This window comes from Bubalus bubalis, chromosome 1, assembly GCF_019923935.1.
Source record: "Bubalus bubalis isolate 160015118507 breed Murrah chromosome 1, NDDB_SH_1, whole genome shotgun sequence".
In the NCBI taxonomy this organism is placed as follows: domain Eukaryota; kingdom Metazoa; phylum Chordata; class Mammalia; order Artiodactyla; family Bovidae; genus Bubalus; species Bubalus bubalis.
In genome coordinates, this window is record NC_059157.1 from 12,060,848 (window position 1) to 12,084,730 (window position 23,883).

The 23,883-nt window shown below is 39.8% G+C and overlaps 1 protein-coding gene across 11 annotated transcripts in view; it reads left to right on the forward strand.

Moving 5' to 3' along the window:
• Positions 1–23,883, forward strand: part of NSD3 (nuclear receptor binding SET domain protein 3) — a 103,974-nt gene that overhangs the window by 51,933 nt on the left and 28,158 nt on the right. For 10 of the 11 annotated variants that reach the window (XM_044931671.2, XM_025278407.3, XM_025278432.3 and 7 more), the window contains 8 exons: positions 3,488–3,642; positions 5,360–5,875; positions 7,800–7,926; positions 11,000–11,100; positions 13,421–13,466; positions 16,480–16,610; positions 17,220–17,348; positions 18,160–18,286. In XM_044931671.2, the coding sequence (XP_044787606.1) occupies positions 3,488–3,642; positions 5,360–5,875; positions 7,800–7,926; positions 11,000–11,100; positions 13,421–13,466; positions 16,480–16,610; positions 17,220–17,348; positions 18,160–18,286 (1,332 nt within the window). Of the gene's footprint in view, positions 1–3,487; positions 3,643–5,359; positions 5,876–7,799; positions 7,927–10,999; positions 11,101–13,420; positions 13,467–14,378; positions 15,679–16,479; positions 16,611–17,219; positions 17,349–18,159; positions 18,287–23,883 lie in introns of those variants that run through there. The other variant, XM_006070611.4, reaches the window with a different exon arrangement.

The following is a 23,883-nucleotide window of genomic DNA, read 5'->3' on the forward strand; positions in this document are numbered from 1 at the left end:
GACCTGGATAGATCTCTGGGAAGTGAGGATCCCCTGGAGGAAGGCATGGCAACCCACTCCAGTGTCCTGGCCTGGAGAATTCCATGGACTATTCCTTGGGGTCGCAAAGAATTGGAAGTGACTGAGTGACTTTCACTTTCACCACAATCTAATCTGAAAACTTTTTTTCATCAACCCAAAAAAGAAGTCCCATATCTATTAGCAGTCACTCCTCATCCCCCACTTTCACCCCCCCAGCCCTAAGTAGCCACTAACTACTTTTCATCTCTGTAGATTTGCCTTTTCTGGACATTTCATATAAATCAAGTCATACGATATGATGCCTTTTAGGTCTGGTTTCTTTCACTTAGCACCATGGTTAGAAGTTCATCTATGTTGTCTCTTTTTATTGCGAGATAATATTTCATTGCATGCCTGTGCAGTGCAGTTTTAAATGAAGTAGTTTTTTGACAGTTTTTCTGAAAACCAGAAACACAATATAAAACTTGATTTTGTTGATTACACTCTACACGTGATACCTGAGAAGCATTTTGTGTTGCTTATTATCTAAACTGCTTTGTAAAATTTACCTTGAATTTTATACAGTAATCTTTGGTTTCCATATTGTTTTTAGTCAGTATTGCTATTAGTCAGATTCTTAGCATTGGAAAACATAGTTAACGGTTTTCACACATTAAGAGATAATTCTTTGAAAAGCACATTGAAAGATGTTTGGATCGGATACCTATTTTAAGTTGTATTTTATCGTTTAGGTCTTTCTCATTTTAAGTTTAAAAGTTAAAACTGAAATGCTTTTTCTGCTTATAACAATATGTTTGGTCAGAAGCCAGAGGTGCCCAATCTCATCCTCCAGATATGGAACTTCATTCTATATGACAAACTCTAGGTTTATCCAATACGATAAAATTGACTATTAGAGAAATGAAAAGCCTCCCCTTTAAAAAAAAAAAAAATATACAGTACAGGATCCCTGGGGACTTCCCAGGTGGCACTAGTCCTAAAGAACCCTGCCTGCCAGTGCAGGAGACATAGAAATGCGGATTTGATTCCTGGGTCGGGAAGATCTCCTGGAGGAGGGCATGGCAACCCACTCCACTATTCTTGCCTGGAGAATCCCATGGACAGTGGAGCATGACGGGCTGCAGCCGTAGGGTCACAGAGAGTCAGACATGCCTGAAGCCGCTTAGCACACACACACACACACACACACACACAGAATCCCTGATTGTGAGCCTAGATATCATGCAGTGTCAAATTATCATAGTTTCTAAAGGCTCACTCTTAGCGTCTCTGTTTTGTAGCACACTTATCCTGGGAACCAGTCTCAGAGTAGCACCACTGGAGAGCTATGGTTCTCAGATATTTTGGTCCCAGAACCCCTTTTACTCTTGAAATGTGAGGACTCTAAACACTTTAGCTTTATATAGGTTATATCTATTACTGTTTATGTTAATTTAAAAGTTAGAGCTGAGAAAGTTTAAAATATTTACCAATTAGAAGAAAATATACTCTCTGTTATATCATAAATTTTTCACGTTTTATGAAAAATATTTTCTCAAGCAAAAAAATTGAGAAGAATGGTATTTTTACATTTTTGCCAATTGCTTAACTGAAAACACTAGATTCTTGTATCTGCTACATTCAGCCTATTATGGTTTCTTGCTTTGAAGAAAAGGAAGATAATCTGGCTTCACACAGATGTGTAGTCGGAAAAGGGAAGTGTTTGAATAGCCTTTTCAGATAATTGTGGACCTATTTCTTTGATATTACACCCATACTCAGCAAGAAGTGGGTCAGTTGCAATATGGAATCTGAAATCCTGTCAATAAACTTTTTGTACTTCATGACATTAAAATCCATTGGTTCTGTCTTATACTTTGAGTGGATCTTTGCCTTTTATGACTTAGTAACATCATATATTAGCCATTTAAATCATATTTTGTGCCTGTCTTCCAAATGTTGACACATTCCTTTATAGATAGTTTTAAAAAATCACATTCTTTAAGTCACCACTTATTTCATCAGAAAATTCTTTGATTACTGAGAAGTTGGAAAATTCCTAGGGACAGATACTAGTTTTCCAATATTCTAATTTTTCTTGAAAGATCAAATTTTATTATTGGCAACAAACACCATCAGTTGTTTTTCTTGAAGTGAAAAACTTGTTTGTTCATTTTCGAGAAAATATCTGCCAAACTCTGAAGTTCCAATAATCTAGTTTTCCTTGCGGTCATTCTTTCAAGTAAAAATGGTGTTCTGTGAAGAGGTGGCGGCCGGGTCACCATGCGGTTCAATCACAGAAATTTTTCCCCTCTTGACAGCCATCATATCTGAAGCGCACAGAAGTGATTTACACCCTTCCTGTGTCATCACGCAGAATATGAGAAAGACGTATGTTCAAGGGTTGAGACGTTGTTGTTGTTCAGTTGCTCAGTCGTGTCTGACTGTTTGCGACCCCATGGACTGCAGCACACCAGGCTTCCCTGTCCTTCACTATCTCAAACTCAAAGGGTTGAGATGTAGTAAAATTAATCATTTTTACTGCTTCATCGAGGGCATTAAGTAAAACTGGCCTTTTTTTTTTTAAACTGCCAGCATGTGACTGTGAAGGATACAACACCAGTGTAATTTGGAATCACTCACTGCCTTTATTTGTGCTGAGATACCAGCAGTCTGACCCAGCATTGCTCTTGCCGTATCGACTGCACATGTCAACATCTCAAAAAAGACATCTTCTTCATTACAATGACAAAGGTTTTGACCTCATGAGAGCCTGGGGATCTCTGCAACCTCTCCTGTTCTCCTGGTTCTGTTTGCCACGCTTTTCAGTTCAGTTCAGTCACTCAGTCGTGTCTGACTCTTTGCGACCCCATGGACTACAGCACGCCAGGCCTCCCTATCCATCACCAACTCCCAGAGCTTGCTCAAACTCATGTCCATCGAGTCAGTGATGCCATCCAATCATCTCATCCTCTGTCATCCCCTTTTCCTCCTGCCTTCAGTCTTTCCCAGCATCAGGGTCTTTTCCAAGGAGTCAGTTCTTCGTATCAGGTAGTTAAGTACTGGAGTTTCAGCCACACTTTTATGTCAAGAGAAAAGCAGTTTGATCAGCTCTTAGCTTTTAAAAGTCCAAGAAAATATGCCTTTTTTGAAGGAAAAATTATTTATACCCAGATTTGTTTGTAAAAAGGTTTGAGGCCTGTGAAAATATATCGTGTAACCAAGGTAACAAATCTGATAATGAGCAGAATATGTGTAATATATTTTTCTTCTTAAAACTCACTGTACTAATTTTAATCGTTTGAGGTGATTTTTATAGTAGCTATTAGTTGTGTCATTGGTAGATGTTGGATTGCATCTTTGGATGATCCAAAAATTACAAGTTTTAATCAGAGTAAACCGGGGAACCCAGCTTAGGTTCACATTTTTGGCAAATATATGTGGCTGCTTATGCCGTGAAATGGCTAACAAGAATTTTTGCTTGCAGGTGCCCGGGAGTATCACGTCCAGTTTTTTAGCAACCAGCCAGAGAGGGCGTGGGTTCATGAGAAGCGGGTCCGAGAGTATAAAGGCCACAAACAGTATGAGGAACTACTGGCTGAAGCGACCAGACAAGCCAGCAATCACTCTGAAAAGCAGAAGGTGACTGATGACATAGAAGCATGGTCAACTGAATACGGATTTTAAAGGACTTAATAATTTAGTAGAGCTTTTCATACTTGAATTCAGGCAATTAGAATGATTTATTTTAGTCCTCTAAGTTCAATTTTAATAATTTATTATCACTGTGTCAAATTTTACATATAAACAACATCACAGTCCTCTCAAAAACTTTTTCTGCTTAATACAATTTTGGCTTCTATTTTGAATTCAAATGCATAAAGTCTAATAGATGCTAGTGAAATGTGTATATTGTCAGAGATTTCTATTCTTTTCATTTAATTTCAGCATCCTGCCCTAATTCCCCTTTATGCTTGTTTAGCAAAATTGTTGTATGAAAGTAAAGTTTTAAAAATATTTAGTATTTACACTGAGACGGGCACTTTTTTAAGCATTTTATTTATGTGTTAATCCATTTAATCTTCATTACAATGTCAATGAGGTGTAGATACTATTATTCCTATTTCTACGGATGAAGAGATTGAGGCACAAAAACCTTGAGTAGTTGGTTCAGCCAAGGTCACATTAGTGATGGAACCAAAGATGATGTGGTGGTGGACGTATTAGAATTTGGACCTGTATTCTTGATAATGTGTCTGGTTGAGTTTTTTTAACTCAACTAATTTAGTGTGGGCCTCTGGTGATTCAGAAATGTGTTCTGTTTTCACAGTAAGCTAATATTATTTCAGAGGATTTTGATGACTTTTATTAAACATTCTGTAACATGTTACAAATTTAAATGTCATTGTTTGACACATACTATACTGTCTGATGGTTCCATTAGCTAATTTCTGGCTCCCTCAGTCTAAGCTCCCTGGCTAATTCCTACTTGTTTTGGTCATTCACATACCTTTATTCAAAATTTTCTTATCTGTCTTGCCAATCCAGTCGTCTGATCAGGACTGTGGAAACTGTGATTCAGGTTTATTTTTCCCCTCATACGTTCCTGTCTTCTCGTGTCTTGTCGACTGTCACGCATTCCTCGGGGCTCTCCTTTCTCTGCACCCTGTTTGCATCCTGGCACAAGCCAGCCGCATAGCTCCAAACACTGGTTCTCTGCCCCTCCCTTAGCTCTGTTGTGGTCTGTGCAGCACCCCTGAGCTTGAGGGTGACGTTTTTAATGTTTGTGTTTCCTAGGCCACTGAAAGCAATCATTTCTGTCACCTTCCTTCTCTCCGCCATCATCATTGCTAGCTTTTTATGACTGTGATGTGAAGAGGACAACTCCTTGGAGGGACTCGTCCAGCAGAGTGGGCGACAGGGAAGGGTTTACCATCAGAGAGAGTGGACCTGCGTGTCCTCGGTAGTAGCACGGATCCATCAGAATTACAGGCTCAGAACATTTCCTTTATTTGCCTGAAGACCCTGAAGGTGTGTATGCACACCTGGAAAGACTATAAGACCACATGGGAAATACGCATGGGTTTCAATGTCCCTGTTGGAATAAAGTGTTAGTCGCTCGGTCGTGTCTGACTCTTTGCGACTCCATGGACTGTAGCCCACCAGGATCCTAGGTCCATGGGATTCTCCAGGCGAGAATACTGGAGTGGGTTGTCATGCCCGCCTCCAGGGGACCTTCCCGACCTAGGGATCAAACCTGGCTCCCCTGCATTACAGGCAGATTCTTTACCAACTCCGCCACCAGGGAAGCCCAGTTAGAATAAAGTGTGTTCCCTAATGCCTGCATCTTTCTTTCCAGATTCGGAAACCGCGGCCTCAGAGAGAACGTGCCCAGTGGGACATCGGCATTGCCCACGCCGAGAAAGCGCTGACCATGACCCGGGAGGAGAGGATAGAACAGTACACTTTCATCTATATTGATAAACAGCCCGAGGAGACTTTATCCCAAGCAAAAAAGAACGTTGTCTCCAAAGCTGAAGTAAAAAAGCCCCGAAGACCGAGGTCGGTGCTCAATGTGCAGCCAGAACAGACCAACGCCGGGGAGGCAGCCTCCTCGCCCTCAGGTACTGAAATGCGGAGACACAGCCAGCGGCGGCACACGGGCGTGGACGAGGATGAGCCCCCTCCCGTGAAGGTGGCCTGGAAAACGGCGGCAGCGAGGAAATCCCTACCAGCGTCCATCACCATGCACAAAGGGAGCCTGGACTTGCAGAAGTGTAACATGTCTCCCGTGGTGAAAATTGAACAAGTGTTTGCTCTGCAGAATGCTACAGGAGATGGGAAATTTATCGATCAGTTTGTTTATTCGACGAAGGTATCTCCTTTTCTCATGGGTTTTCTAGGGGAACCCAGGTGTCTAGTAAGTAGTCAGTGTTGGCATTTAAAAAAAAAACAACCCAGATAACACAAGGTCATCATCTAAATACCCTTTGTATTCACCACACTTGAAATGTACAGTCAGTTTACTATGTTTAAGATGGGGGCAAAAAGGACATAGGCAAAAAGGCTTTGTTTTCCTTCTTTTCCCCCCCTCTTTTGTAATATCCCCATCTGTACTAGATTAATCTTGAGCTGTGCAGCCAAAATTGAGCTCAGCTCCCTAAAATTATGGGAAAAAACTGGGCACTTTGCCCATTTCTAGTTTGTGTGGTTAGCTTTTTTTTTTTTAGTTGCAAAGTATGTTTCTGATTAAATCATCTCTGTCATTTATCTGAATTAACCATTGTAAGCATTGTACCTGCTGATCCATTTGGTGGCACCAGCAATTTTGTTCGGCTCACGTTGGCTTGGGGTGCTCATGCATTTTAGGGAAATATCAGAGCTGTGTGTGTCCTGTCACAATGAACCATGGTGATAGCCTGGGTAGGGGCATGAATTCAGCCTCTTCAGACAAAATGCCTTCCTCAGCCCGCCCTGGGCCTCCACTCAGGGCACTTAGAGTTTAAGGCTTTAAAACTTTTATAACATTTGTCATTTTTAATATACCTCTTCACTACCCTCCCAGCCCACCCCATAACCGTGGGCTTGTGTATTCAATTTAGTGGCTTCTCATGGTTGTGTGGAGTTCCCTCGTGGCTCAGTAGTGAACCGCCTGCCAATGCAGGAGATGCATGTTTAATCCCTGGGTTGAGAAGACCCCCTGGAGAAGGCAATGGCACCCCACTCCAGTATTCTTGCCTGGAAAATCCCACGGACAGAGGAGCGTGGTGGGCTGCAGTCCATGGGGTTGCAAAAGAGTCGAACACGACTTAGCAACTGAGCTCACATGCATGGATGTGTACAAGTTTTGAAGAATTCTGTGGTTATTTCTTAACAGTGTCACATGCTCATTAAAATAAATAAATATAGGGGCGCCTCATCAGTGATAAATTTTCCCCAGGTGTAAATGTCCTCTGTTAATCTGTTTCTGCCTACAGAGTCAACTAATTTCACTAAGGTGAAGCTCCATGGAAAAACTTAAGTTATAGTCCCCATTTGGTTCTGTGAACAGCTTTGACTAGCAAATAAATCCTTTGCGTGGTTTTTGAATGTGAATTGGCTTCATTCTTGGAGCTGGTTTTTATCTGCTTTGGGATGCACAAGTCAAACTTGGTCACCCCCCTCCAAAGAGTGCTATTTAAATGAAATTTGAGGTAAAACTGACCTTTTAAAAATGAAGGCTATAAAAATACATATATTATATTTATTAATCACTCTCTTATTTCACTGCATTAAAAAATACCTAAAATGAGACAGAACTGAAATTGGACTTCTGTCTGCTCCAAATTGTTTATTGGGTGCACAGTTTGGTCATACTTCTGTGATCTAAGGAGAGTCTTGTCTTTCAAAGACACATTGGCATTTTTATCCATGTAGTAGAGTACTTTACCACATAAAAATGCCTACAGTTCTCTTACTGCGATGTGGGTAAAGGAAGAGACCATTCAGACCAGAAAATGTTTTGGTTTTGACAGAAGAATAGGTACTACAGGTTTTTTTTTAAGTGATATTCGTCATCTGGGCTTAACAAATAGTTTTTTTTTCCCCCCAATAATCTCATCATACATTTTAGAATACAACCTGATGACTTAATAAAATTGTTCTGATAATGGCAAGGATAATAAAGTAACTGCAATCAAAAACCATATAAAATCCAAGCACATTATGATGGTCTTAGGCCATCTTTATAAGCCAGCAATGCCGTTTGTCTGGTAATCACCTGTTTGTTTGTTTTTTTTTTAATTTGCCTTATTTTGAAGGGAATTGGTAACAAAACAGAAATAAGTGTCAGGGGACAAGACAGACTTATAATTTCTACACCAAACCAGAGGAATGAAAAGGCAACTCAGAATATGTCATCTCCTGAAGCAACATCTGGTTCTGCAGGTGGGTATGAGTATAGCGTACATAGACCCATTTGAGGTCTTGGTTCTGCTGAATGATCACATGGCAACTGTGTTCCTAGGAAACCTTCATTATCAGAATCAAGTTATATTTTTAAAAAATCAAATTATAAAGGCAATTATCTCAATAGAGAATGGTTTAGGGACCAAAGAGCTTTATTGATAGTAACAGTGATAGTTATTTTTCCTATAGGAATTTAAATAATAGGATTCTATGATGAAAAGAGCATAGTTATAAAATCTATACATATCTGACTTAGATGCATCATTTGATGATCTCTCTATGTGAAAATAACAGCTTTAGTTTTTCCAGAAGTATTAATACACACTTATATTTCCTCCTTTATCCCCTGTGGAACTCAAATTGGTGGATGCCCACGCTTTTTCCATTTCCCTTAGGTGTGCTAGATATCGGTAGCTGAGGGTCTCGGGCCTAACTCTCTTATTAGAATCTTCTCTGATTAACAAATAGCTTGAATTGAAAACCAAGATACATTAGTGTAACTCAAAGGAGAAATGCCTATATTCAGTAAGATTGTGCCTTTGGAGTAGGCAAAGACTGACTTGTAACTTAAATTGAGTGTCTGGTTGGTTTGGTTTATATAACAGTATTACTGCTGCATACAGCTGTCAAGAAAAGAGTTAGATATCAACTAAACTTGATCATTTGAAATCTTAGAAGAAAGGAGTATGTTTCACTTTGGGTTTTTTGTTTCTTTTTTTTTTTTTTTAATTTTTTTGGAGTATAGTTGCTTTAAAATGGTGTTATGTTATTTTCTACTGTATAGCAGAGTGAACCAGCTATACATATACATATATCCTCTCCCTTTTGGACTTCCTTCACTGTTCTTTTGAAATTTTTTTGGAATCTAAGAAATGACCAAATAATTGTCCAGAAGGATTAAAGTCTTGAGACCTGAGGTCGTAATCTTAGATCAATAATAATTCAGGGAAACCTGTAATTGAGGGACACTAAGAGATAAATGTTTTTGTAAGGGAAATTTTGAGTTAAAATTCTTCTTACAAAAGTTAAATCAAAACAAACATTATTCAGGAAAGAACTTGGGCTACTTTTCTTTTAAAAAAAAAAGTGACAGGCCTGCAGGATGGGGCGAGATGGTGGCGTATTTGTGGTGGGGCGGAGTAAATAGGAAGCCTTCATCCGGCAACGAGTTGGGAGAGGAGGCTGCATTCAAGAAGGAGAGTAGCCAAGTCCAGAACCAAACTTGCAACTTGTGTCGTTTCAGAATCCTGTATAAAAAGTGAAATTACAATGTTGAAGCAATGAATAATGGACTTAGAAGATCCTGCATTAATTAGCCATAGTTGAACGCTTTTGTTACCTTCTTAGATGCCGCCAGACGGTTGGCCTCAGCGCTTTGTAGTTAGGTCCAGGTTTTGTCATCTTTCTTTACACTGAACGGGTGGTAATTTGTCTGAATGTCAGCATGATACTTACACTAGGAGGATCAGTAAACATCCATTTTTCTCCGAACTAGGGAGAAAGTAAATTCTGCATAGAATACTAGATTGATCTTCAATATTAAACTTTGACTTTTAATGGAGCTTGGTGTTTTCTTCCCCTCAGCTACTGAACATTTTATCTTCATGTTGTCCTTTCCATTTAAGTTCTCCTGTGAATTTTCTTCTTTGCTTTTTTTTATTTTTTTAAGCTGTGGAAGGTTGTAATTATTTTTTAAAAAATAATTTTATTTGTTGGCTGTGCTGGGGCTTCATTGCTGCGCAGCTCTTCTCTAGTTGTAGAGAGCAGAGGCTGTTCTCTACTTGCGGCGCACCAGCTTCCTGTTGCGGTGGCTTCTCTTGTTGCGGGGCACGGGCTCGAGGGCATATGGACTCGAGGGCACGTAGTTGAGGTTCCCAGGCTCTAGAGCACAGGCTTAGTTGTGGCGCAGGGACTTACTTGCCCCGAAGCATGTGGGATCTTCCCAGATCAGGGATCAAACCCTGTCTCCTGCACTGGCAGGTGGATTCTTTACCACTGAGCCACCATGGAAAGTCCAGTTATTATTCTTTATATCGAGAAAAAGTTCAGTTTCTTCCTTAGGCAGACATATGTAATTAGATTGTAAATGACTTTTGTGACCTTACTTTAGAGATGAGCGGTCTAAAGCTTTGACCTTGGGTTAAATTTGGTTGCCAGCTGTAGCTGATACGCATATTTTGCCTCCTTAAATGACCATTTTGCTCCTTGTGAAAAAACTTCTGTGGTTGAAAAGTCAGAAAAGAGACCTGGTCTCCTTTCAGAAACTGATTGCATCATCATCATCTCAGTTGGTGTTAACTACTCATGGAGAATTTTCAGGCTTCTTCTCAGTAAATTTAGGCGCTACCTAGAATGTGTGGCACTGCTCCTTTTCTGTGGTTTGAGGAATCATATTTGCATTTATACAAGATCTCTATGCTATTTTCCAAATCCAGAGATGCTCACTTCTTATCCCTTAGAACATAAACAGAATACTTTTTCATTGTTTAGGGTGTTTTTGGTTTGTTTTTTTTTTTTTTTTCATTTTTGGGGTTTTGTTGGGTTTTTTTTTTTTTGGCTGTGCCACATGTCATGCGTGATCTTAGCTCCCTGACCAGGGATCCAACCCGTGTCCCCTGCAGTGGAAGCATGGAGTCCTAACCATTGGACCACTAGGGAATTCCCATTTTTAGTATTTTTATTGTATCTAAATTTTATTTATTTTTATTTTTGGCTGAGCTGGGTCTTCATTGCTGCACCTGGGCTTTCTCTAGTTGTCGTGAGCAGGGGCTACTCTATTTTAGTTTGACTATATAATTTTTAAAAACTTAATTCCTCTTTATTTGTATAGTTTAGGGTCTTTCATGAATCCTAGTCTCAACTTATCAGCCTTTACAATTTAATCTACAATTTTTTGTGTACTCCCAAGTGTTTTAATAGTTTTTAATGATTTGTAATTACAAGACCAAAGGTAATGGATGAGAAAAGCAGGGAATTTGGTCAGATCTTAATTATTTAAATGTCAAGGCATCCTCGAGTGAGTTTTTATTTGCTTGTTTAAATTATCTTTTAGGCTCAGTAGAAAAGAAGCAGCAGAGAAGATCAATTAGAACTCGTTCTGAATCGGAGAAATCCACTGAGGTTGTGCCAAAGAAGAAGATCAAAAAGGAGCAGGTTGGCTTCCTACCTGTAGAGAGTTAAAGCCTTGTATTTGTAAATGTTGTGGCTTATGTTGGTACCTTAAAAGAAGGCGAGACCTCCCCAACACTGGATTTCCCTTCTGGACTATCTCATGCTTCTGCCCTGATGAATTCCAGTACCCAGTTCTAAGACAGCATCCCTGTGATTCTGCTTCAAGCATTTTCACAGAAAACAGTCAGGCTTCAGGAGATGGGAAACCAGTAGTCCAAGACTTTTAAAAATTCCTCTCATTTATTTTGAATTTTCTGTTATGAGCAAAATGATTTCATGTTTTCATGATTTTTATTTGGAACCATCTCTGAGTCCCCCCCCCTCCCCTTTTTTTTTTAAATTTTAATTTTTGACCTAAGCTGCTAGTATGTGTTAATTTTATTTTTTAAACAAGTCAAATTAACTTAACCGTAAGAGTTTTATTTAAGAAACATAATCATAGATGATCTGGTTTTTCTGCTGATATCACAGATTTTTTTGGAATGTTGTTTTCCCAGTAGAATGACACTCACCTGTTATTGGGTTATCAGATACACACTATTTAAAAAGGGAGGGGCACGTTGACTGAAGGGTATTCAGCCAGTGTAATCATTGTAGTAATAGGCATACTAAGTTACATTTTCAAAGAAATTTTTAGAAACCATTACTCCTTTAACTTAAGCTCACAGTCAGAATTTCTCTTCATTGTTTAAAAAGATATTCATTTTTACAGACCAGACAGCTGCTATTAAACAAAAAGAATTGTGAATAGTATTAGTTCCAATAAGCTTTCTATTTTTAAAACCACTCAAATACATTTAGAAGAATGTGGAGTTTTCTATTTAAATGATTTCCTTCAGAATTTTAAACTTCCAAACTTGAGGTGATTTTGTGGGTGCGTCATGGTATCAGCAAGCATGTAAAACAATTTTTTTAGAAATAGTTTAACACAAATTTAAATAGTATACTAATCTGATGTTCTTTTATCATCATTAGCTTTCATACTTAGGAAATTATATTCCAATAAATCTTTCTAAGCTCTTGCAGGTCTACAGTATTCCTTACCAAAATGAAGTTGTGACTTTGCCAGCTGGTTCTCCAGTTCAGTCTGTGACCAGCCAGACTAAAATTAATAAGGAGAATGAGCACCAAAAAATGGGACAGATTGTTAATGCCACTGTGTTTAGTTAGTAGCAGAACAGTACCAGTGATTATTTAGAAGATTTTATATTTGTATCTCCAATTGTATCTTGTAAAAGCTCTTCTGTTGTATGCTTTTTTCTACCTGTTGTAAAAAATAAAAAATAAAAATTTTTTTTAAAAAGCTTAGAATAATCCTTAAATATTTACAAACTGTGTTGCAACATGCACATTTCACCACATCTCAAAGAAAACTAAAATTCAGTTTGTAGCTTAAGCAGGAACTCCTCCAAAGAGCATCGTTCCTTCAATTCCAACGGTTCAGCCCTCCAGTTACCACGCGTTTTACATATCCTTTGGCAGAGTAACTTCTGATCTTGCTGTCCTAATGTAGGATCAAGACACTGTTCATAAGACACTCAAGAAAGCGCTTTTACAATATCGCAAATTTAAGTTTGTACTAGCAGCACAAGAATTGAGCTTCCAGCTGTATGGAGCCCCTTAGCACTCTCTACAAGAGAGAGTCCTGATCCCCAGCAACTTAGATGTCAGTGCAGGTGCGGAGGGTCTTTAAAGTGGTTGTGAGTTGCATTAACCTGAGTATCACAGTGGGACTTCCCTGGTGGCTCAGACAGTAAAGCCTCTGTCTGCAATGCGGGAGACCCAGGTTTGAGTCCTGGGTTGGGAAGATCCCCTGGAGAAGGAAATGGCAATCCACTCCAGTACTATTGCCTGGAAAATCCCATGGACAGAGGAGCCTATCATAGTAAGTAAAAGAGGAGTATCATAGTAAGTAAAAAATTACCCTAAACCTCTTTGGGGCGGGTGGAGCTTACAGCAACCCTGGGGCTGCTTGTACTAACAACTCCTGTCCTGCCTCCCAGATGCGGAGGAAAGCATCTGGGTTGTCTTCAGGCACCGAGGAAGCAGTGGGAGAGGGCTGCCCGAGTGCATGTGGCTGAGTGTTGTCCCTTGGCGCCCGGCACAGGCAGCTCGGACTGAAACCCTCCCTGACCCTGAGACAGCTTTACCCAGAAAACAGGACCAATGCCAGATTTCAGATGCATTCATTGCTCATCATGACGTAAATTGATGGCCATATTATTTTTTCCCCCCACTCTGTTAATTTAGCAGAAGGAAAGAAAAATTCCCTACTCATGCTGTATTTTTCTGTCCAAAACAGGTTGAAACAGTTCCTCAGGCTACAGTGAAGACTGGATTACAAAAAGGTGAGTTATTTATAATGTTGCTCTGCATTTTCCTCAATTAAAACCAATTTTAAAGAATTCTTCGTACTTCATGTATTTTTGTGTGTCTCTGTAAATCATTGTTGTCGCTCTTCAGTCAATGATTTGTGTGAAACTGAAGCATTCCCCTGTGTTTGTGTGTGTGTGCGTGCGCGCGCGCCTGCCTGCGTGTGTGTCTCTTAGAGTTGATCTTACTCTGTGCCTCCATGTGAAAAGTCTTGTTCGTTTTGGTAAATTGGAGAACACCACGTAGGCTTAATACCTGTTTCCAACTTTTCTCCTTAAGATTCTGGGGTTTCACTGGTTTATAAACTAGGGATGTGACGAATCCACTTTTTTTGGTATTCGACTGAATACCGAATAGTAGCTATGTCAATAGTTGGCAAACCTGGACTATGACAAATCAGACGAGACCACCTGATTGAAAAAAAAAAAAAAACTTGCCACGTTTATTTTTTACAGTGCTGTAAAATCTTTTTTTTTGTAAATTAAAATGATTCATAGCCTACTTATGGCCATTATTTGCTGATCTTATGCAGAATCTATTTGAGATATGCACAAAGTTTAAGAAACCTTAAACTTAAGTCTGTACTTTCTGTGTGCAATTTGACTGCAGTACAAACTCCATAGCATTGATTCGTGCGTTTTTGGTGAGATCAGACTGTATTTAATGCCTGTAGTTTACTCTGGGCAAATTGCATTATTAAAAAAAAAAAAACACCAGCCTCTCTGCATTCTCGGGGAGAAGTCTGCAGCGATGGTCTCCGTGGAGATCCTCAGCAGAACTGAACAGCCTCTCGGAGGGAACACTGCTTGGCGGAGCTCCAAGAAAAGACATCGCGATCGCTGCGAGATTAGGAGGCCTGATTGCGTTGTGTTTCCACCATTCCACAGGGTCGGCGGACCGGGGCGTGCAGGGCTCTGTCAGATTCAGTGACAGCTCCGTCTCCGCAGCGATTGAGGAAACTGTGGACTGAGATTCCTGTACAATTTCATCCCAGAAACTCCAGACTTGTAGTCTCCATGCAAGATTTCTTTGTCGGCGGCTCGATAAAACAGTTTCTTTGTTTTCGATTTTGATTTTGCCAATCATCACTATTGGCGTTTTCCTGCCTGGTTTCTTCTTCAAGACTCTGAACAATTGCTTTAACATTCAAATGATTTTTTTTTTTTTTTGGTCTGAGCTGGATGGGTACAGCTTAAATCATGGGTCCAGCCTAAAAAAACCATCGTTTAACTTACACTGATCAATTTCAACATGGACTGTTTTTGGGGTGTTTTTTTGTTTTTTGTTTTTTTCAGTTTTACGTTTTTAAATAAAGCATCATTAATGCACATCGCAGGGTTTTGCCAAACAGCCCAAACTGTATACATTACAATCATTAAAAGCTCTTATTTTTTTTAACATTAGTGCCGTTATCATGGAGAACAGCGTGGTGGCTGCCTGTGGGCAGTCTGTCCTTTTTCTAGCATTTTCAGAAACTCATCGGAAATGGCGGTACCTGTGTTTCCCTCCGAAAGCCTCTCAGTACAGCACTCCTGTTCCTCTGTTAAAACTCCTTGTTAATCCAGTGATCTTTTAGGCCAAGGAAATAATGTTGTGGTGGTGTTCTGGGTCCATACACCAACAGTGAAGGAGATAGATTTGTGTACTTGTGGTTTTTTTTTAAATCAGCGTTAACACGGGCAGGCACCCTCACTTTATAGATGTAAGGAAACCCTCAGTTGAAAACCTTGTAGGATGGGATGTGATGACGAGGTTCCGGTTAACCTGAGCAGTCTCACGAGGTCCACATCCTCCACCACAGACCGTGGCCACACACCAAGTACTGCTCCCCGCCCAGCCTTTGCGGATCGTCACGGCCCTCGGGAGACCTGTTCCTCCTGGGTCTCTTCTGGACTGCACACCTCCACCATAGCTTGCTGGGCTGATCTAAGATGTCTGTCTGTTGTATGGAAATTTTGGGGGAAAAAAAAGATGTCCCAAACACAAAACTGTGGGTTGAAATATTAAGCGTCTCCTTGATTCCTTTGGTATCCACCGTGGCTGATCCACACGTTCCATCGTGGCTGTTTCTGTATAGCCTATACTGCATTAGCCTGAGAGATTGTTGCTTTGTAACTTTTTGCACTATTGTTTTGGCCGGATTTGTATTACACACAGTTTTAAAAAAAAAAAAAAAATTCCACACTATTCTCTGCCTTTTTTTTTTTTTTCCCCATACTTATTCCTTCCCGCACCAATTCCACACAGAGGCCTCTCATCCAGCTGTTCGTGGTTTGGCTGCACTTGAACATTGATTGTCTGTTTACAGCCCTCAGCACTGTGTCGCCTAGATGGCATGACGTATGTCGCGGTGCTGCAGCACTTGCAGTGGTCACAGTAACTGCCCTTCACCGAGGAAGTCTCAGACAAACAACTGTGAACATCCAGGATTTATCTGGGGTGGGGGGCAATAATCATCTGAAATGCAAAATTCGGGGGAAAATGGCACTATCCGTGTACGAATCGAATACAAATCAAAGATTTGTCACATCCCTAATAAAAAACAAGAAGGAGGTGTCTCTGCAACCGTATTTGTAAGCTGCACAGTGTGTTGGGTTTTATGTCTTCCCTCCCCCTGCCCCGCCAAATTGAACTGCTCTTTGCATTGCTCCAAATCGATCCGCTGTCCTGCAGTTCTCACCGAGTTGGTGTTTAGGTTGGAACTTGGGCTCTGTGCCGGAAAATAGCTTTAGTGCAGGAGCTCGGAATTAAATGTTTTCAAAGAGCGGTTGTAAATTACATCACTCACCATCAGGAAGGTCAGAAGCTTATGAAGTTTTGACTCATGACTTCAGTGTTACAAAGAGAGCTATGCCTTTTTTTTTTTTTTTTTTTTTCTTCTCACACTACAGATGAGTTTGGGGAAAGAAAATATTCTCCCACAAGAAAAAATTAAAACAACAAATGTTAAGCACTATTTTAGGATTAATTTCGGTGTGTTGTATTAAGGTGCCAGCGAGATTTCAGATTCCTGTAAACCTCTAAAGAAAAGGAGCCGCGCCTCAACCGACGTAGAAATGGCTGGTTCCACGTACAGAGACACGTCTGACTCCGATTCCAGAGGGCTGAGTGACCTGCAGGTAAGTATGTCCCAGAGCCTGGGCGCAATGCCGTCTTGCTTTGCCAAACCAAGTAACCAAGTAATGCTTTGCCTGGCTCTTTTTTTTTGGTGAGAATGGGGAATTGGGGGGAAAAAAATATGGGTAGTAAAGAAACCATTTTGGTTATTTCGTAACAGGAGTCTCTTAACTTTGCTGATCTCTTACATCAGAGGTCTCCAACCTCCGGGATCTAAGGCCTGATGACCCGAGGTGGAGCTGATGTAGTAATAAGAGAAATCAAATGCACAACACATGTAATGCACTTGAATCATCCTGAAACCAACCCCCCCCCGCCCCACACCCCCAGTCCATGGAAAAGTTGTCTTCCATGAAACCTGTCCCTGGTGCCAAAAAGGTTGGGGACTGTGGTTTTACATAACAGAAGCGTAGTTTGTTTGTTTGTTTTCTTTTTTTTTTTTTTTCATTTTAACAGTTTCTGTCAAAACAGCAGACATCTGGTATCCAGGGGTTTTAGAAAGAAGAGGTTGTGGGAAGGTTTATTTGAGCAAGGCTTACTAGGATTTTCACAGCACCTAATTTTGAGGAGATTTTTGTTTTTCTTAAAAGCCTGTTCTGTTTTCCACGCAGGCAGGCTTTGGAAAGCAAGTCGATAGCCCTTCAGCTACTGCAGAGGCAGACGTTTCTGATGTGCAGTCCGTGGATTCAAGTTTGTCGCGAAGAGGCACTGGAATGAGCAGGAAGGACACTGTGTGTCAGGTAGGCAAGGGACCTGTCCTGCAGCTTGAAACAGTTGCCGTGATGTCCTGCCAGTAGAATGCCTCCATCCTGTCAGAGAGGATGGTATATTTCTTTAAAAAAAAAAAAATTGTATTCCTTTATTTGGCTTCTTTGGGTCTTCCTTACTGTATGTGGGATCTAGTTCCCTAATCAGGGATCGAATCTAGGCCCCCTGCATGGGGAGCAAGGAGTCTTAGCTCCTGGACAACCAGGGAAGTCCCAGAGAGGATAGTATCTTTCTGACTTGGAATATTACTTTAAAGCTACAGACCTCAAAGCCACTTCTGGCTCTTTTCTTCCCTTTCAGAGTTGGAATACTTACTATTCACATGAAACTGCGGGTCCTCACTGGGATGTTGTTGTTTAGTTGCTAAGTCATGTCTGACTCTTTTGCCACCTTGTAGACTATAGCCCACCAGGCTCCCCTGTCCATGGGATTCTCCAGGCAAGAATACTGGAGTGGGCCCCTTTCTGAAAAATACTGCTTTGTGCTGTGAAGCAAAGTTGAAGTCTGTGGATTCCAAAGAAGGACTCATCAAAGATCGAGTATAACTTTTAAACTTTATACATATTGGGTGCAGGGAAGAGTTTGCTAGTTCAGTGGTTCTCAAAGTGAGGGCGAAGGGCTAGCCGCACAAGCACCATCAGGATACTTACTGGAAATTCTCAGGCCCAACCCAGACCCACTGAATCAGAAACCGTGGACCCAGCAAGCTTGTCTTCACAGGCCCTCTAGTGGTCCCGATGCCTGGTACAGCTTGAGAACTGCTGGTTTTTTGCCTTGTTACAGATCTGTGAAAGCTCTGGTGATTCTCTGATTCCCTGTGAGGGAGAGTGCTGCAAACACTTCCACCTGGAGTGCCTGGGCTTGTCATCACCCCCTGATGGAAAGTTCGTCTGTGTCGAGTGTAAAACTGGTGAGCATCCCTATTCTGGTAGATACGGGCAGCGGGTGGGGGTATGCAGAGCCTCTGTCTCCTCTGACTGTACAGAGGTTACATCAATCTCTGACTGTGATGGTTACATCACAAACTGTAACCATGGGGAGCTGTATTTTTAGTGGAAAGATGGAGGGGCCAGAAATTGGTTTGGGGGTGGGTGTCACCATTTATTTCTTTTACCCCATATGTAGGCTTCCACCAATCAAAATAATTTATATAGAGAGAAAGAAATAGATAAGTTTTTATTTCTTCTGTGTCATAGCCTCGCTTCTAGGTAAAGTCATGGAAAGCAGGATGTTACCAATAATGTAAGTGAAAAGTCACCTGGTTGTGAGATGGCCTGGTAGTGCTTCTAGGAACCTGTTTGTATGTTTTTGTGGGCTTTATCTCGGTTTTGCTGTGAGGAACTATGAGCCAGTTGGATGTCAAGTATTTATGATATGCTGACCTTACCATTGATACTTTATTATTTTCCTACTCTTTCCCCCCTTTATTTGGATTCTCATAGATATTTATTTTATACTTTTTTACTTGTATGCCTCCAAAAATCTTTTGTATATTCCAAATTCCATTAGAACAGTAACTTTGTTTTTAACCAAACACTTCCTAAATGCCAGCTGCTCTTAATACTCGGCATTTTATCTTCTTATCTTGTTTGATCCTCATTACATTATGAGATCACTACTATTATTATGTCCATTTTACAGAGTGTGAAACTGAGGTTTAGAGCGTTTGGTTCCCAGCCTTGCCCAGAGTCACAGACGTACATGGTGAAGCTGGGGTTCCGGCCCAGGAGGCAGAGCTTGACCCCAGAGTCCTTGCTCTTTCCCACTGCCTTCTGCCACCTTGACCCAGTAGACGGGGATCATGTATCATATATCCTGACCACACCCACACACCCTTACTTATATACACAGGCAAAAACTAAGCCACAGAAGGTGTTTTAAAGAAATAACTTATATTTTTCCCTATGTAAGGTATCATTTTATTGATCACATTTAGACTCTGCAGAAAAACTTTTGGACAGTTTGCCAGCTGACAGCCTCAGAGTCAGATTATCTACACATTGTTTTATTTGGCCTTCAGAATGAGTTCTGAATGTGTAAACACACAACAAGCACGTACTCTTGGTTCCCCACCTTCCCTACCATGCCCCTTTTCTGAGACCCTGTCACTGAGTCATTGATGTGCCTGTAGTTTAAATTAAGCTTTCAAATTTTCAGCCTGTAGTTTAAATTACTGATGGGAAGGACCATGTATCTCAGTATTAAAACACTCTTAGGGCTTCTCTTCTAGCTCTAGAATCCAGCAGAAATCTGCTAACAAATGTTAGATGTAATCTAATTTGGTACACATCTGCTAGAAAATTTAAGAAGGAAATTTGCTTTAAAAACAATTTAAGTAAAACAAAGTTAGAGGACTCATACTTCTTGATTTCAGAATTTACTACAAAGCTACAGTAGTTAAAACAGTGTAGTACTGGCATAAAGACATAAACCAATGAAATAGATTAGGGAGCCCAGAAATAAACTCACATATATGGTCAAATGATTTTTTAACAAGGGTGCAAACACTGGTCAATAGTGTTTTCAATAAATGGTGCTGGGAAAATTGGATCCACATTCATTGAACTTGAACCCTTACCCTATGCCATATATATATATATATATATATATATATATATATATAAATTCAAAGTGATCAAAGACCAGAACATAAGAGCTAAATGTATAAAACTCATAGGTGAAAACACCAGAAATAAATAAATAATCCAAATCAAAATTGAGCAGACATTTCTCCAAAGAAATAACACAAATGGCCAGTAAGACATGAGAAAATGTTCATTTTCATTACAAACATCATTAGTAATTCAGGAAATGCAAGAGTAACTGTTTTTTAAATTGCTTTTGATACATTTTTTTATCACATGAAAATCAGTTGGATACCAATGTGGTACACTGCCAACATATTAGGAATATAAACTCAGATTCTTTAATTTAGGAAGTTTTTTTATTTGTTTATCAAAAGATAAACAAACACATTACATGTAAAAAGCATCACAGGATACATGCCTGATAGTTCTTATACTTCCACTTTCTATTGTTTAAGACAAATGTGACTTCTGAATAGAAAACATTTTCATTGGCCCTTTTGAATAAAATGTGTAACAGGCAGTTTTACTTGTTACTTTCTTATTCTAAGAAGACTATATTTTTAGGAAGACCATGTCCTACTGGGGCTTCCCTGGTAGCTTAGTTGGTAAAGAATCCACCTGCAATGCAGGAGACCCAATTTGATTCCTGGGTCAAGAAAATCCCCTGGAGAAGGGATAGGCTACTCCAATATTCTTGGGCTTCCCTTGTAGCTCAGCTGGTAAAGAATCTGCCTGCAAAGTGGGAGACCTAGATTTGATTCCTGAGTTGGGAAGATCCCCTGGAGAAGGGAAAGGCTACCCCCTCCAGTATTCTGGCCCAGAGAATTCCATGGACTGTATAGTCCATGGGGTCGCAAAGAGTCGGACATGACTGAGTGACTTTCCCATGCCCTAGTGAGGAGGGAGAGCAGTGGAATCATCCCCATGCTAGAGCCCTACGCCTGAGTCTTACAGGGATTTATAGCTCAGCTCTGTTAGTGTAATGGCACTGCTCGTTACAACAATTTTCATTATTTATATTAGACTTACTTTGATCATTATGAAAGCCTATTTCATTTTTACATGGAGCAGTTTATGCATTAGGTAAAGCCAAACCTTTTTAAACTTTAAAATAATTTTCTTTTAATTTTTTACATTTATAAAAGTTATTTTAAAAACAATAGTATTTCTTTTTTATCTATCCATATGTTAAAATATAATTTGAAATCATATATATGCAATGGGACAACAGCAACCAAAAAAAACCCTACTGTTCTTTATTTCTGTAATAAAAACAATTTAAAAAAAAATTTGAACATCATTGTTTGTAAGTACTAATTTTGAAGAATTTTTGTAATTCACCCAATTTAACACTGCTGTATTTTATTTCTGCAACAAAGCCAGTTAAAAACGACAACAAATATTTGAACATCACAGTTATAAGTACTGATTTTAAAGGATCTTTATGACTTAGTCAAATTGTAATGGTTAGCTGCTTCCAAAACCACATCTAACTTTCTGTAAAAAATCAAAACAAAAAACTATTCCTTGTACATTTTTTTCCTTCAGAATTTTTATAGCATCATAAGAAAAATGAGCAAAAGACTTGAACACTTCCCAAAAGATGAATCCAAATAAATAGCCACTTAGAATTTCCATATGTCACATAGACACAAAATGAAAACGCCAATCCTGATTTTAAAAGGCAGATAATGACAGCTTTCGGTTGTTTGCAGTTACAAACAGTACTTCAGCCAACATCTTCTACATGTACAAGCCTTCTCTAACGCAGACAGCAAGTAGAATGTCTAGGCCACAGAAAGTGGATATCGCGTTTCAGAATGGACACTGCTCTGCTGCCTTCTGAGCTAGTTCTTTCCAGCTTAACTCCCAGCAGCAGTGCATGAGTGCCATTTCACCACACCCTGATCACAGCCAGCACTATCAAACTGTACATTTTTTTCCTATTTGATGAATTTTTCCAATGTTACTTGTGGTTTTAATTAGCATTTATCTGATTACTAGTAAAGTTGAGCATTTTGGCATATGTTTATTGGCTGTCTGTCTTTTTTGCTTTCTGTAAATTGCCTGTTCATACCCTTTGCCCACTTTTATATTAGGCCATTTCTACATTGATTTATAGTTCTTTATAGTGGTTCAGTTGCTAAGTCACGTCAGACTCTCGTGACCCCATGGACCGTAGCCCACTAGGCTCCTCTGTCCATGGGATTTCCCAGGCAAGAATACTGGAGTGGTGTGCCATTTCCTTCTCCAGGGGATCTTCCTGATGGAAGGGTTGAACCCCATGTCTCCTGCATTGCAGGTGAATTCTTTACTGCCGAGCCACCAGGGAAGCTCATAAGTCTTGTGATCTTTGCTTATATATGTTACATATATTTTCCCCATGATTCTTCTTTATTTTGTATTGATTGATGATTGGCTAATACATGGATGCTAAGTTGCTTCAGTTGTGTCGACTCTTTGTGACCCTATGGACTGAGCCCCCCAGGCTTCTCTGTCCTTGGGATTCTCCAGGCAAGAATACTGGTGTGGGTTGCCATTTCCTCCTCCAGGGGATCTTCCTGACCCAGGGATCAAACCCGAGTCTCTTATGTCTCCTGCACTGGCAGGCAGGTTCCTTACCACTAGTGCCATCTGGGAAGCCCGATTGATTGGTTACAGCATAGTTGATTTATATTAGTTTCAGGTGTAAACCAGAATGATTCAATATTTTCATAGAGTATACTTCTTTTAAAGTTATAAATTATTAGCTATATTTCCTGTGCTGTACAATATATCCTTGCATCTTACCTATTTTATTATACATAGTAGTTTGTAGCTTTTAATCACCTACGCTTATCTTGCCCCTTTTCACCATTCCTCTTCCCACGGTAACCATTAGTTTGTTCTGTTTCTGCGAAACTGTGTTGTTATATTCATTCATTTGATTTTTAGATTCTACATATAAGTAATAATATCACATATGAACTCTTGATATAACAAAACATAATCCTTTGTCATCCTTGTTGCATTTATTTTTCTACATCTGTTTGTTTTTCACTTGTTCCTGGTTTTTGTGGGTTTTTTTCTTCCCCATTCTAATTGTTTCTGTCTCAAAATGTTTGGCAGATTGACCAGTGGAGCCATCTGAGCTTCAAAGTTTCTGTATTGGTTTCTAATTGTAGTTTCAGTTTCCTAAATAGTTTATAGAACTATCATATTTTCTATTTATTTTTGTGCCAGTGTTAATAAGTTCTGTTTTTCTAGGAATCTATTCATCCAAATTTTCAAATTTATGCAAAAATGTAGTGGTGTGCCATTGCACGAAGACAGCGTTTGGGGTTGTTTTAAGTGCAATGGCACATCCTCCTATTTGTTTAAACATTTGTAGGATTTGTAATGATGCATCATTTTGCATTTCTGATATTCTTAATATTGCTGCTTTTTCTCCATTTTTTTATTAGTTGTTGCCAGGGATATCAGCTCTTTTTCAAAGAACCGAGTTTCAGTTTTGTTAGTTCTCCCCAGTACCTATTGACTTCACCCCCTTCTTGCAGAGTGCATTCACTGGCGCAGAATTCTGGCTTGCTAACAGTTTTCTTTCAGCCCTTAGTGATAGCATCCCCTGGCTTCCAGCTTTCTCTTTCCATCAGCTTTCAGTCTTGTTTCTCTGAAGGTGATTTTAATATTTTCTCTTTGTCCTTGATTTTCTGCAGTTTTAATAAGACATCTAGCCATAACTTTCTGTTTTTATTAGGATCATGAGTTTTTATTTTATGTCTGATCTACAAATGGAAATTGTGATTATCTGATGACATCTGTCTTCACTGGTTATTTCTTTATTCTCAGCTGGGAAGACCTTGCCACTCTCAGGTGTTGAAAAATTCTGCTCTAGGTTTTCTATGGACTCTATTTTAGTGTAAAGTGAGAAGTGGGGATC